At 42.6% G+C, this 15,042-nt stretch overlaps 1 protein-coding gene across 1 annotated transcript in view; it reads left to right on the top strand.

Moving 5' to 3' along the window:
- The window catches only part of LOC144108122 (uncharacterized), a 63,748-nt gene that overhangs the window by 19,197 nt on the left and 29,509 nt on the right, over positions 1-15,042 (top strand). The window contains exons 8-16 of the mRNA XM_077641402.1: positions 244-1,205; positions 1,293-1,358; positions 2,585-2,772; positions 5,297-5,387; positions 7,178-7,306; positions 10,944-11,132; positions 11,873-12,007; positions 12,410-12,565; positions 13,483-13,729. Coding sequence (XP_077497528.1) covers positions 244-1,205; positions 1,293-1,358; positions 2,585-2,772; positions 5,297-5,387; positions 7,178-7,306; positions 10,944-11,132; positions 11,873-12,007; positions 12,410-12,565; positions 13,483-13,729 — 2,163 coding nt within the window. The remainder of the gene's footprint in view (positions 1-243; positions 1,206-1,292; positions 1,359-2,584; positions 2,773-5,296; positions 5,388-7,177; positions 7,307-10,943; positions 11,133-11,872; positions 12,008-12,409; positions 12,566-13,482; positions 13,730-15,042) is intronic.

Here is a 15,042-nt window from a genome sequence, read left to right as displayed (position 1 = left end):
TTAGGTTTCTTACAGCACTCATATTTTGTTTCTGACATTATTTTTCCGTGACAGAGGTTTTAGTGTTGCAGTTTAAAGTTGCTGAATTTGTTGGCTCACTGCCATTGCAATATTTGCCAGCAAATTCCTCAATCCCTGATACTCTTCTATTACGAAAGACCATACAATTCAGTTTTTCCTGGGAGTACTTGCAGGCGCAGTTTTTTAATAAAAAATTTTCATGTACATTTTCTTCTACTTTAGGTGTTCTGTTGAAAGAGGAAGGGGCTCAACATAAAAATGGTGAAGACAAGCATCCCTCAGTGCCGGACCTGCCAGTCGAAACAAATGTTGAGGGCTCCAGCTTGTGCCACGACTTTCAGAAGAGTGCCCTAGCAGAGCCGCAAGAAACGCTTGACAAAGCCTCCAAAGCTTTCCCACCAATTCTGGAACAACATTTCCACCTGGACAATCATATGGAAGAAGTGTCAGTGGGAACTCCCATTTGTGGCGACACACTAAGCTCTTTCAGGCAGCAGTCAAGCTCATCTACTAGCCCCTTAGCTCGGTCATCTGAACCTCAAGCTCTGTCTCTGAAAGATGCTGCTTCCAAAGATCTTGGCAAGCATGAAGCAGTGCGTTCTGTAGATGGAACAAATGTGTCAACACCAACCACCATGTCTTCGTGCCCCGCTGCCGCATCCCAAGGGTCCTTGTTCAAACTGATCTCTGACAGTTTGCTACAAACCCTAACCGCCTTATCCGAGCCAGTTGCACTGCCTTGCACGACTGGCATTAACCTCATTGAAGAGCCAGCAGCTAAACCCTGTGGCCAGGTGATCCGGCCACCATCCGGCTCAACTGCAGCCATTGCGCAGGTAGAAGAGGGCACCACGATTGCACCAGTACAAAACTCGAGCCCTCATCTCGCGGTCCCTTCACCTTCCAAAAATGATGGTGACAATGTCGGACTAGTGCCACCTCAGGCAGGTGCAAGTGACAGGTGCTTATCGCAGGTGGTCAGCAAGGCAGATAAACTAAAAGAGCTGCTTCGACCAAAAAAAATTTCAAGCAGTGGGCTGTGCAGGCAAAACTTCTTCTCTTCTCCCTGTGCCTCATCCACATCCTCCTCATCCAAAGAGGCATCTAACGGTAGCGGGCGAGTGGATCTTATGAATCCTGAAATGAGAACCAAAGCTGCTTGTGCTGGATCACCTGATGGTCAGGTAAGGAATACTTCCCATTGGGATCACTTGTGATCATGGTGGAAAGCTTTTCGAGACATATTGAAACTTCTGCCCCCTACTTTGCAGGCACTTGACAAGGCTAAGCCACGGGCAGAAAAGGCAGCCTCTAATCCAACTAAAACCAAAGGCCAGGTGAGTCTTTTCATATGTGCACCTTTCATTTTTTTCTTAACGAAGGAGTGAAGTTGTCTAAATTGAACTGCATTTTTATTTTCTGTCTTCACCCAGCAGGCATGTGCTGAAAAGGCTGAAAAATTGCTTTTTCATAATAGCTGCTCCCAATGCTTTTCTGCTTTATGAGACACGCAGGGTTTAAATGCAATACCTTTATTTAATATCACATCACCTTATTTTGTTTAAAGACCTTCTTGTGAGGTGTTACATAAGGGGTGGGATTTACAAGGCGGTGACATTGACAGCAGCTGTAAATGTTGATGGGCAGGTTGTGGAAGCGATATATGCTGGGAAAGGCCATTCCAGTCAGGTGCTACTGGACAAAAAAATGAGTTGGCAAAGATAGTAGTACAGTCACGCGAGCGCAGAACTTGAAGACGGTGACCAATGCGATGGGATCTGTGTGGCGGGGGTACGCAGATGTAGGGTTCTTGTCTGAGCAGTGAGTAAAAAACTTGTGAAACAAGACAAGACTGGCAGTGCAATGGCAAGCAGAAGGGTTACACAAACCTGATTACAATTTTAATGATGATATGTTAACATCATATGAGTTTGAGGAGTGGTGGCTGTGTTTTGCACAGCTTCGAGGGCATTTGTTAAATATGCTTAATGATGGCTTGCTTGATAAGATCTTCTAAGTACATGTGATGTACATACTGAAAAGCTTCTGTCCATATCTGCATAATTAATACGTGTAGTATCAAAATCATATTTTCTGGTTGAGTCTTTATAAATGCTGAAGGAAATTTTTGATTCAGTGTCTTGTTAAATCTTAACTGTATTTGAAAAATTTACCATTGAAAGCTAAGACTTGTGCAAGCATATATGGACATCCTGGGATTGCTTCTGCACTGGCTGTTACGGTTGAAAAGGGTAGGTTTACAACACTTGATATAAGCACTGCCTTTGAGTATTTTTTGAAAGTTTTGCACTATAAGTGCTGTAAACTACTGGAAGGCACCTGAAAGCAATCTTGTTTACCAAAGGCTTGGTTATAATATGGGCTTCCCTTGCTTTTAGTGTACCATCGGAACTGTGAAGGTTTCTCAACAAGTCGATGAGCGGCAACATTAGGCCTCAACTTCATAGGAAGGTGTTGCAGCACCTCCCCATGCAGCATGTTTTACCACATGCAGCATGTGGTAAGCCTTTCACTCAAGAGGCACCATTTGTATTCTCTGTAGGCTGCTGCAAAATCAAGGCGCAAGGGACCACCCAAACTGGGTGAGTACGAAGGCTTTATGACACCATGTCATGTGATCGAAGAGGATGTGGATCAGGCTGCTGAGGAAGCAAAGTGGAACCTCAAATTCACCCTTGAAGAGCCGGACCTTGCTGCCATGAATGTTTGCAAGGCAACGGAAGACTTTTGGTGAGTGTGCATGCACCATGCCTGGCATCTGTTGCTTACTTACTAGTTGTGCTCTTTGTGCTGACGAGGTCCTGTGCAAGCTATGGGGAATAGAATCCTTATAGATTTTCAGAAGCGGGAGGGTCCTTTCATGCCACTTTCATGCCAGTTATTATTGCCTCGGAATTGGTGGAGAAATCTGTGAGCGATGTCTCAAAAGAATTCTTCTGAAGTCTGCAAGAAGAAGCACTGTTGCTTGTTTCAGTGATTTGCTGCTAATTTTATTAAGTGCTGCCTATTAAAGAAGTTTGATTTTTTAAAGATTTTATATGGATATAAGACTGTGCATTAGGCCAGATTTTTTTGTGTTATTGAAAACTTTTAATATGCTTGGTATGATATCTGCACGATTATTGAATGGCACACATATGTGGCATATTTGTGTGCTGATGTCACAAAAATGCTGTGGGCTGCTGTGCACTTAGCTGATGTCACCTTCTTTACCTGACTCTGTGAAATACCTGCTGTTGTAAAAAGAGGTAAAACCTAACTTGTGCTTTATTTGTAAGCTGTGTGTGCTACATGGGACAGTTGAACTTGGCTGGGATGTTCGAAGCCAACGCACTCTACTGGGAAGAGTTCAGTTCATTGCACTCAAAAGGAGGGGAAGCTTGAACTATATGCATAATTCTACAGCGTGAAAGACGAAGACGAAAAGAATGAGACGAGACAAACATGGCGTTTTGTTTGTCTCGCTTCATCCTTTTTGTCTTCATGTTTCGTGCTTTAGAATTAGGCAATCGCCTGCCTTTCTGTCCTACAGAAGTTGAACTACATCTTATGTCAGAGTTATCACCCTTTCTTGTCTTTCAGGGTTTCTGTCTTTCTAGCTTGCACTGTTTTTTTATTTTGCGTTCGTGTGGATTGAAGAAAGACACAGTGGAAGGCTCATAGGAGCCCAAGCTGCCTGTGTCCAGGGAAATATAGCCTATGCTGCTTAGTTTTTCTTATTTTCCAGTGATATGTTTGCAAATGTACTCTTCTTTTAATTAAGATCTCATGCAAGAGAAACAAGGAAAGATACATGATGGTGGCACTTTATTAATATGAAAGCATTATATGTCCCACTAGAGCAAAAGCCGGCATCCGCCATCCGCCATCTATGGTGCAAAATTTGGAGGATGCCAGAATGCCAGTTTACGATGTCAAAATTCATAAGCGAACATGTATAGTCATGAGTGATGAAACATAACATACCGTGACCTATGAAATTCAAGACTCGTAGTCATTCTGCAACATATCATGACTCAGCACTTTAAAAGTAATGTAATATAAGATGTATAGAGTTTGTACTAAGTATGCATAGTCATGCCTCATAGTCATTCTGCAACATAGCATGACTCAGCACTCTAATGCTTTCCATTCTCACACGCAAGCAGTCTTAAGTGTCTGGGCAGAATTTTTTCAGTGACACTACATGTGTAAATGACCCTGATGTAATAAAAGGTATTGTATAGTTGGATACAACTTAAGTTGCAGTGAAGCTCTGCCCACATTCACGACTACCACACAGATTTCCTCCACAACAAAAAAGTAGATTGTTAAAACTTTTCTTATTACCTAAACAAAAAAACTAATCACAAGAAAAAATTATAGGAGCGAGAATTTTGCTATCTGGCTTGTTTAATATAGTCAAACATTAAAAGTTGATTATGTTTACTATTGCGATGGGCCAGCAGAGTAATACAGTACGCCACGGACCGTCACCCAGTGTTAGCAACCGCCATTTTTAAAGTTGTATCCTATTATAGAATGCGTAGGATATTAAATATAGAGCAAGAGCTGACAATATAGTGTTCTATGCTCTGTCTCACAAATTTTTTGCAGGTGCAGCAACACAAAAAATATTTTAAGTGTTAAACTATTCTCAAACAACTGCAGTAACTGGAAAGATAGCTCTGGCTTTTTTTTTTTTGGAAAGTACAACTGGCACTTTGTTCACTGGTTAAATTAGCAGAGAAAGACTGCATAAACACAGCACTGTGGAGGCCTGCTGCGAATTGGCGTGACGTCATTCACAAATGTGGCGTTCACAGAGTCGGCTGAGTCTCCTGCATGCAGCAGCTGGACACTGGTACACTTTCGTTCGCATTGGTGGAGCTGCCAGTCACAGAATGACAGGAATGGAGGTGCACATTTATGCAGTGTGTGCTGTTTTGATAGGCACAGACTGCTTTAGCATTTACAGTGCTGGAAACGACTTGTGAGATGGAGTACGTATAGGTCTTCTGGGAATCTACTGCACTTGGGTTTTCTGGAGGCTTCAAAGTGGTTCTTTTTTCTTTATTTTACTCACCTGGAGAGCAGGCCTGCCTACCTTTTGCCAGAGATTTTAGAAGTTTGATGGCAGTTTTAACTTCAACCATCAAGCGGCTTGTAATTTTTTCAACCTGGTACCATTGTTCATTTTGATACCCTTGTTAGTTATTCTTAGTTAATTCTGACTCATTCGTATGCCTCTTTTCTCCCTCCCTTTTCACAACAGCTGCCATGACTTCCGGAACTTCTCTGAAGTGCCACCCAATTTGGACCCTTATATGCAGCTCAAGAATGGTGCTCATTTCAGTGCTAATTTTGTAAGTTCATGCTTCCGGGGCTAAGATGAGTGAAAATAGGGCTGCTTTAGATCGCAATTGTGTGTATCTGTTACCCTGATTTCACATGGTGTTAATCTTATGGTAGTAATGTAACAAAAAGCTGCAAAGACATGAACAGCAAAACCATACCTTTGCTATCTGAGTGCAGCACATGGCTGCCTAGCCATGGCAATTGCGGGTATGTCGTGTTTGCTCGTATTGACCAGTTGAACTTGCAGTCATTCTATCATCTGAATCTTGATTCTGTAACAGAGTAGCTGTAAACTGTAAATCTACAATGTTTAATGCGATAGCACTAAGGACCCTGTGTTGTAGAAAAATTGACGTCGTTGTCCGTAACGAAAAATCTATGAAAAATCCCCAGTGGAACAACCTAGGGGGCAGGCGAGCCACTTGGGTCATGTGACCTTGTGACGCCATCACAATCCACACACCAGTTTGTGAGAAAACTGCCCACCATGGAAGGTGGCAGTTAAAATAATGGTTGGGTGCGAGTGTTTAATTGGGAAGAGCATTGCAATTAACCTGGGTCTCACAAGCCCCATTGGTGGCAGCACCTGCCACCACAATTAAAGGCAGTGGCGCATCGCTTAACTGGTACAGCGTTGTGCCAGGAGGGGTATGAGAACTACCAGGGATCTATAAATGTAAAATCGAGGGTGAACAATTCTGCATATATGGGCATTAACCCATTAAAGCTATTGCATCATACCCTTAAGACACAACTTCAGTGTCCCCTCCAGTTTTTTCTGGTGTTGACAGTTTAGTTTTGTGAGCACTTTTCGTGTTCCACTATGGCATACCTCATAACCTCAGTGGCTTTTGGACGTTAAGCCCCTTCAAATCAAATCAAAACTTTTTGTGTAATGTCAGTGATGTGAGCCGTTATGCATGTCGCTCAGAAACATTCACTTAAGGATTGAACTGAGTCATTTGGAGGCTTCCGGACCACATCAAACTCATGAGAGTTGTCTTACTGTTCTGCTGTGAAGCCAATGCTTTTCAGAGGTTTAATTCAAACATTTACATAAAGGATTTGTGGCTTGACCAGTGTCTAGCACTCAGAAACAGTTTTCTGACTACTCACTGATAATTCATTGTCCATTTTACTGCCGAACATTCAGATAATAATAATTGTTTTGTTGTGCATGGTTCTATGATTTTTGTTTCTTGCTTATGTCTTTCAGATTAACCTATGTTCATTAATAAAAATGTTTAAAATGTCCAGAAACAAACATGTTTTGGATATTCATTTATGGCAGATATCAAACTCTTAACAGGTCACAGATATTGAGGACCTGTGGATGTTGTACACTGTGTCATTGTGAATAACTGCTCAGGCAGACTGCTGACAGCTATCTTGTAATGAGTTTAGAAGCACTAAGGGATACTGGGGAAAAGAGCACTTATCTTTGTAAATATGTTTATGAGTTGAATACTTGCTGCATATCACCTTGAATATTTTTGAAATCTTCATAGTTATAAAAACATTACATTAGAGAGCATGTGCTGATGTTTTCAAGAAGCCCTTTAAATTAGTCTTATTAGCATTATGCACTTTCTGGTGTCTTAATATGGGGATGCTGCCTCACTGGCCATTATAGCAAGCTATACAAGAATAGCCATTGAGAGATAGACCATTGCTTTAATATGCCTTTGAAAGGCCCTGCGACATCAATATGTAAATTTGTTTGCACCTTTCTTGCAAAATTCTGTCCTCGCTTGTTTGTTTGTTTGCTTGTTTGTGTTCCACCGTTGCTTTTGTGCAGGGTTCTGGCAAACTTCCATCTCTGCCTGCCCAGAAGTCAAAATTGCGAGCCCTTTGCCATGGCTTGAGAGCACCAAAGTCTGCAACAACGTGCCTGGATGACACATGCTTTCCTGACTTTATGAAAGAAGTGAGTATCATAGGGCATATAGGACCTGGATAACTGTTACCTTACACCCTGGACCAGGCTAAAACAGTTTTGTGAGGTTCAGTTAAGACCGATTGTGAGAAAAAGTGAGTGACATGATAGTGGATGTGACAAAAAATGAAGTGACGTAAATCTTCAGGTATAACGTAACATATCTTTTTAGGTGCCTGCGTATCTAAGAGAGTGATTGTACTGAAGCAGTTTGATTGCCCGTCATCTTTATTGTGATGAAGGTTACCTGTAGTTGAAAGCTAGAGACACGTGCTGAGGCATAGTTGTATGGTTGGGGGGGGAGGGGGGGAAGAAGCAAAGGGATGATGATAGAATAGTCCTTGCCCACTCCCAACAATTAGATAAGCCTGCATATGTTCCTGTAGCAAGTGTTAGCCTGTATTTATAAAGTTCGCTGCAAACTTTGCAGTGAAGCTCAGAGTAGGCATGTCTCAGGAGTCTATCAGTTTCTCAAAGAGGAGCTTTAAGTTAGTGAAGTTGATGAAGGATGATTATGAATTTTTATGGCGCAAGGGCATCTATGACCAAAGAGCGCCATGGCACAAGGTATTCTCGACTTCTCAAGTTGGGGTAAAAGACCCATTTCCAAAGCATCTCACCCTAAAGAAGCCCAGCACCAGACCAGGGGAAAGCTTGTACCCATTGTATCACCGGTGGGCACCTGGAGGCACCGGGGATCGAACACCACCCTACACCTTCTGCATGCGAGGCAGATGCTCAACCATTTGGCCACTGCTGCGGTTCAAGGTAGTAAAGTTGAAGCTAGGTGGCCTGCGGGGTCATCATGCCACTTTGTGAACCATGGGGAAATGCAATCAGAGAACCTCGCCTAGGAATTTGATATTAGTAAGACTCCTAGCTTCCAGTGATTCTGCAAAAAATCAAGGATTTAAGCATTTTTCACGGAATTTAGTGTTAGCAGCCAAATTCTCATTTTTTGATAAGGTTGCTGTTATAGGCACCAGTAGCAATGACAGAATGATGAGAAAATTACTAATTTCCGTTATTTGAATGAATGCAACACAAGGGAGATTTTGAGACCTCAGGAAAGTTTTTAGAAATTACAATTATAATGAAATCCCAAACCATTCAGGCCAACCATAGCCAAAGGAAGGTAAGGTTTCTGTCAAAAATAAGGTTGGAGTTTGCAAGCATGCCTGAAATTGGCCAAGGATCACCAGACCTAGCTGGTGAGTGGCATTAAGTGCACCTGAAAACTGCCCGAGAACTGAAATCCGGTGACGGAGACCTGATTTCGATGTCCCATCTTTCTGGGCTGCAATGCAATGAAGAAGTGGCCTCAACACTCTCTAGATATGTTTTTGTATTTCTTCCTCCTGTTTTCAAAAATGTAATTAGCTTCACTATATCTCAGTTCTATTATGGGAAAAGAACTGAAACCTTATTAGGTATTGAAGTAGAACTTTTTTCTAGGCTAGTTGGTCCTTTTTGACATAAGTGAAGCAGTTCAGTGCTCTTTCCTGTCCCTTCTTCATTTCGCCTTTGGGCTTCTTCTTTCACGCTGCTTCACTTATGTACTAATTAGGTCATTCTTATAGGGCGTCAAGACGCATTTTGTTTTCAGTCGAAATGGAGCTGTAGCCAAAGACCTGTCACGCAAATCTACGCTATTTTTACTGTTATTGAGACACATCATCAAATAAAAATGTTTAATTATGTCAAAGTACCATAATTATGAATTAGGTGACATTATTATTCACAAAAATTGATATGTTTGACCCAACCATGAAAAAAATAGTATAGCTTCATAGTTTAGTTCTTCCTGAATTGAGCGATATAAGATTAATCGAACTGTAAAATCATAACAAAAACTTCCGTAAGGCTAAAGTCATGCATGTTGGCAAAAACATGAAGCGGAGAAAATTGCAATTCAAGTACATGCGCCAGCCAGTTGGTGGTTTTTGCAGAGGGCTCAGAAAATGGCAGAATGCAGACGTTCTGAGAGGATTTCATAATAGAGAGCATTACCAGAATGTAACGAAGAGTGCCAACTTTCGAACAAGACCAAGATGGCGGCAATACAGGACGTGGTTGTGAGATGCAACGGGTGCAAAGTTCTGCTTCATTTTTTCCGAAGTGTCATATTTATGAATTTTTTAGCAGCTGTAGGTCGATTTAGAGCTCGAAGCTTTATAGATAGGTACTTTAGAGTATATTGAACCTGAGTATGCCATTTCAGAAAGATCGAAATTTTAGCTTTTTGACAGTTTCAAGACTTGCATCTTCTGTCGCAGTTAAAAAAAATTTTCCTGGAGTTGAGCCATTTGTACAACTAGCCAAATTCCACTGCAATAAAATTCACGGGGTTCGTGAAAAAGTTTGCCAAAGAGCAACATCATTGTTGAGGAATTGGACCTAAAGAATGAGAAATTGGACTGGATAATTAATTAATAAGCAATGTTAATTACCAAAATTCTGTCAGATTTGGCCTTTCGTTGCAAAATCTGTGCTGTGGCATGATTTTCTTGTGTTATTCCAAAAATTTCTAAAAGTGGATGTATTTGCATCATAAAAGCATCCGGTGCATTGGTTACTAAAGTGCATGATACCATTTTTTTGTCCCTGCTCACATTTATATAAAAGCGGCCATTTTTGTCTCAGAATTTGAACTGCAAGTGTGCTGCCTGGAGGCATTTCTATGTTGATGTGCCATGTGTGCACTTGCATCACAATGCATACGTCAGATAGGGGTCATATGAAACTTTGAATTGATGTTGTGAATGACGTGGCAGGAATGCGGCTGCTATGATTCTTCGAACGCGCTTTGTGGCACGTGGCATGATGTCAGGATGGTGTGAAAGGAACAAGGACAAGAGAGGCACAAGAACACAATAGGACAGGTGCCTCTCTTGTGCCTCTCTTATCCTTGTTCTTTCCAAGCTGTCTTGACATCAGCTACAGCTATGAACCAACTAGCCCAAACCAAAGTACTACGTGGCATGAACATGCCCTGCTACTGATTCTTCGAATGCGCTTTGTGGCATGTGGCATGAGCACGCCTGCTGCATGTCGTTCTGTTGGGGCTCCGCCTAGAACCGGCGTCACTCTGCCATTTACAGAGCGGTGCATTTGCGCCAAAAAGAAAAGTAAAAAATTCCTTTCTACGATGCTCGTCTATGGAGCAAAAGTGAGGGTAGTGCACTCACGCCGGTAGCGGATTCCTCCTGCAACGCACCAATTGCTCGGTGTCACTTGGCATCCGATTCCGCATGGAATGTCAGTGGCTCCTCTGAAAGTGCTGACTGACTTTGGCACCTGTTTTTGATGAAAAGAAAAAAAGAAATGGCTTTATCGCAAAAGCTTCATTGAAACAGAAGCCAGCCCTGCAAATTGTTCATTGTGAGAGAAATAACGGCATTGCTTTATATAGTTTGCTGACAGGGAATTGGAAATACTTTGTTGTGGCAGAAATTTTGTTGCAGCATTCGTTGTGGCGTGATCGGACTGCATATATTCTGTTTGCTCTCAATGATTAGATATGCCAGCTTTTTTTTATGTTTCACTGCGTGACCCATAGCTTGTGTTCTGCGACAATCCTAACCCATCGCTCTCTTTCTCAATTCCCTTTTCTTTTTTCTTTCTCTAGCGCTTGTGGTCCCTGGGGTTCCGTGGTCCTTCCTGCATTCAGTCGGTGGTCTGGCCAACCGTAACATTTGGCCGCAATGTGGTAGCTGTGGCTCCTCCACACTCGGGCAAAACACTCGCCTACCTCATACCGCTGATGTCGCAAGTGCAGACTGATTCCGCATACGAGGAGCTGTGTGATGACGTTGGAGTGAGTACAGCGGAGTTTTCTGAACAATGCTCAAATCTAGAGCTCTGCGAGGTGATCTGACTGATGAAGTAAAGTTCCTTGAAGTGGCTCATTCACAGACAAACCAGAGTGAAAGGACACATGGCTTTAGTTTGCATTGAAAGTGCAGTGGGATTTTCTCAAAATAGCAGTGCTTTTGAGGCTCCTGAAGATTGCAAGATGTTTTGTGACCTATACTCACGCAGCCTATGCTCTTCTGAAACCAAAAGTATATATTTGAAAAACATTATTGCTATGGGGTTGTAATGGCTGAGCCTTGAGACAGACGCTAAAATGGGTCACCGGCATGACCTAAGTGGGAGCTTGTGAAGAGGCTCCCAAAACAGACAGTGCACATTGCTGGTATGAAACGACTCACACTTTTACTTCACTCAGAGGCAGGGTATTGCTTTTGCCTTTCTTGCTTCTTTCCCATGCAGCATGGTGCCATTGAGAGGGCGCTCATGGAGTCTGTTGAATTTGCTAGTTTGGGGGAATCATCACAGTTAATGGCTTTCGAATTTGCATATTTACAGAATGCCAAGCAATGCCATACCATACATTGACCCTTCGAGTGTTTCAGTCTTAGGCACATAACTTCCCATTCACAGTGCCTCAACGATTGGCTCAGGTGTCCAGCTTAGCATTTGTGCATGACATTGCTGTGCTACTTGACGAACACTGTATGCGTGCTCATGAATGGTGCATTGCTTGCATTGCAGCCCTTGGTCCTAATACTGACATCCACCTGGAAGGGAGCCCAGCGCATCTACGAGCAGGTCAAGTTGTTGTCTCCCAAAACTAAGGGTCCTACCTGCTGCACCCTCTATGCTGCCGGCTCGGAGTGTGGAAAAGAGGTGACTGTTGGGGCTGCACGAGTGGCAGAGTTTTGCAGTTGAATCAAACAAGCATTCAGAAAAGGTGGTATCAAACGTGCAGTGAGGTTTGGGAATGGATTGTTAGTCCATCCCCATCACTAGTCAATAACTTGTGTTTCCTCTTCTTTTGGAGAGGACATACAGTGATTACTGAATTCATTGTCAATCTACATTCCTTGAAAGGTTCTTGTAAGATACTGTTCCATGTTTAAATTGCCATATACCATTGACAGAAAGTGATTTTGTTCGTGGGATTCTTCTGTTACATCTAGTGCCACTGCTGCAAGCAGTCAATGATAACTCCATAGAGGGGCCATTTCACAGAATGGCCATCAGCTACACTCTACATAAATTGGTGTTGGTACATTACTCTTTGCTTAGGTGCCTATTGTCAATGGCGTCGACATCCTGGTGGCCACCCCGCACAGCTTTCTACGCTACCTGAACAAATACGAGCGACTCATCCTGAACCTGAACCGGTGCTGCCACCTGGTCCTGGACGATGGTGACAGACTGTTGGACAAATACAAAACGGAGGTGTGGATTGTCATGACAACACTGGAACCAGCGAATTACTGAAAATTGTTGACTGTGGTTAGAATAGAACAAAACTCGATGGCGTCACAGCGTCGCCAAAGTCAAGCTCACCTACGAAGAGAGGAGAGAAAGAGAGAGAGCAGAGGCGGCTTGCAGATGCAAATAAGACAGTCTTATTTCCGGTCTAATCTTATTCATGATGTAACACCTCTCTTGCTTTTGAGAAAAGGAAAGGCACATAGCTAGTTCAATTTGTTGGTGGGTGCAACGTGCCAGGAAGCCTGACTAAAACTTTGGGTTACCAAGCCCTTAGTTGGCATGCGCTTGAGATGTCCACCAACAAATTGAACTAGCTATGCGCCTTTCCTTTTCTAAATATTGAGAGAGGGTTTAGACTGCCCGGCTTAGGCTTTGGACTGTCATCTGCAAAATCCGTGATTGGGACTATAAGTGCTAGGCACTAAAAAAGCCATTCGCAGTTAGTACTGCTTCACTTGACAATATTTGAAGTAATACTCACAACAACAACACACTAGAATTTTTGAAACTCTTCTGAGCCTCATTAGGGCACCTTTGAATGTCCTGTAGCCTTGGTTGATGGAACCATGACAGACAATGGAAGTGGAAAATGTAGCCGTTAAATGCATTCCTGCATGAAAACTGCAAGAAACCATTTAATTCTTTCAGATGCTCCCACAGTGGGAAAATCTGACAAGACATTATAACTGGTGTCCCAAATATAACGAGCTGAGGACTAATTGTTTTTTTCTTCTGAAACCAAATTAACTTCCAAGTGGTTTCATGAGTTTTAGTTGAGACTTACGCGAACAGATAACTGTTTCAGTTGGCAGTTTGGTACCATTTTTATTTAGACTGTGATTGACATTGATTCAAGATTATTTGGGATGGCTGTGCAGGTCGTAATGGTGATGAGGGAATTCTTGCGAAGCCGGAAGAAGAAGCACTTGCGGTCCTTCCGATCCCCACAAATCCTTGTCTGCTCAACCACGTGGACTAACAACCTACGCATGTTTCTGCATTCGCCTGAAGCAATCCCCAACCCTTTGGTCATGTTCTCATCATTTTTGGAGGCCGCCGTGTACGCGCAGGTGCCGACAGTTGCCCACTACGTCGACCCAGATGCACGCAGTGAGGCTCTGCTTGGTGAGCATATTACCTTCTTTTTGAGGGTGGAAATTTTTCGTGCCCGTATATAGCTATACGTGGCATTACAACTTAGCTTAATGAGAAGTGCTGCAGGTGCTTTGAGCAGTTTCAAAATGATGATGACGATGTTCTTCGCAGCGGGTATGACTGCAGCATCGTCATCTTCAAGTTTTACTTCTGCTTTCATGATGGCAACAGCTGTTGGCCAGAAAGGCAACAGCGCTTATGCTATAATGTGGCTTTTTTGATGTTACTAGTATTTCCCGCAAAATTATGTCATTTGGTGGCACTTCCGACTTTTCTGCGACACGGGGCCCTTAACGCTGTCGCGTTAAAAAAGGCAGGCAGAGGAGCATGCAACACAATTATTGACAACAATGGCGTTTTATTGCTGCAGTGCAATAAGTAATGGGGAGAGCATTTAAAGAAGAGAAACGTCTAATTTGCTGCCCCTAATCATGCAGCGAATTTCGTTTTTGAGTAATGATAGCCATTCCTGACATACCAGGTGAACTTCTGTGAAGCTGTCACCCCATGGGAATACAAAGTCCATTGCACTTGGTGAGACAGCTGAAGCCTATGAAATGTACAGAAAAAAGGATCTTTTCGCACACCGTGTCACTTTAATTCCTTTGCAGGGATGTACGGTACCTGAAAAGATAAAACTGGTTTGGGAACTACTGTCTCGAACCTTTCTGTGTTTTAAAAATTTAGGGATTGCTTTTCTTTTGCAAGTTTTTCTCGTGTACGAGTGTTTATTCCATCACTGGGACAAATCAGTAGTTGCTAGTGCCTATGTTCTGTGTTTCTCTGTCCTGATCCTGTAATTTACGCAGTGCCGCTTCAAATGTGGGTTAGTGAGGTTCACAGGGTTGTCTATAAAAGTCTGCAGAGCTTTTTATGCTCTACTGAGGGAATTCCCAAAACCTAGGCGTACCTTTAGAGGGGCCAAGACAGCTTCAGTTTTTGCATGTTTTGAGCTGTAATGAGGTTGTTTGTGCACTCCCAGGCATCGATTTACTTATAAATGCATGGGCATCACTTACTCTCGGAAGCTAGCTTGCACATTGTACTATTGGAGGATATGTTCATGCTTTGCAGTTACCAAAGTGTGAGTTGATAGCAGAAGGTATCAGAGCTTACACTTATCACAGTGCACCGATCAGAGAACGTAGTACAGTTAATTTGATCAGTATGGTTTGACAGATCCTCAAATGTCGATAGCTTGTGTGTACTAACTGATCATTGTGTAGTCATGATGGCTGCTTTCTGGAGGTTTGCATATGGGTATTCAATTTTTGAGAAACACT

The sequence above is a fragment of the Amblyomma americanum genome, chromosome 10 (assembly GCF_052857255.1).
Source record: "Amblyomma americanum isolate KBUSLIRL-KWMA chromosome 10, ASM5285725v1, whole genome shotgun sequence".
NCBI classification, from domain to species: Eukaryota; Metazoa; Arthropoda; class Arachnida; order Ixodida; family Ixodidae; genus Amblyomma; species Amblyomma americanum.
This window is presented reverse-complemented; position numbering and strand designations above follow the sequence as displayed.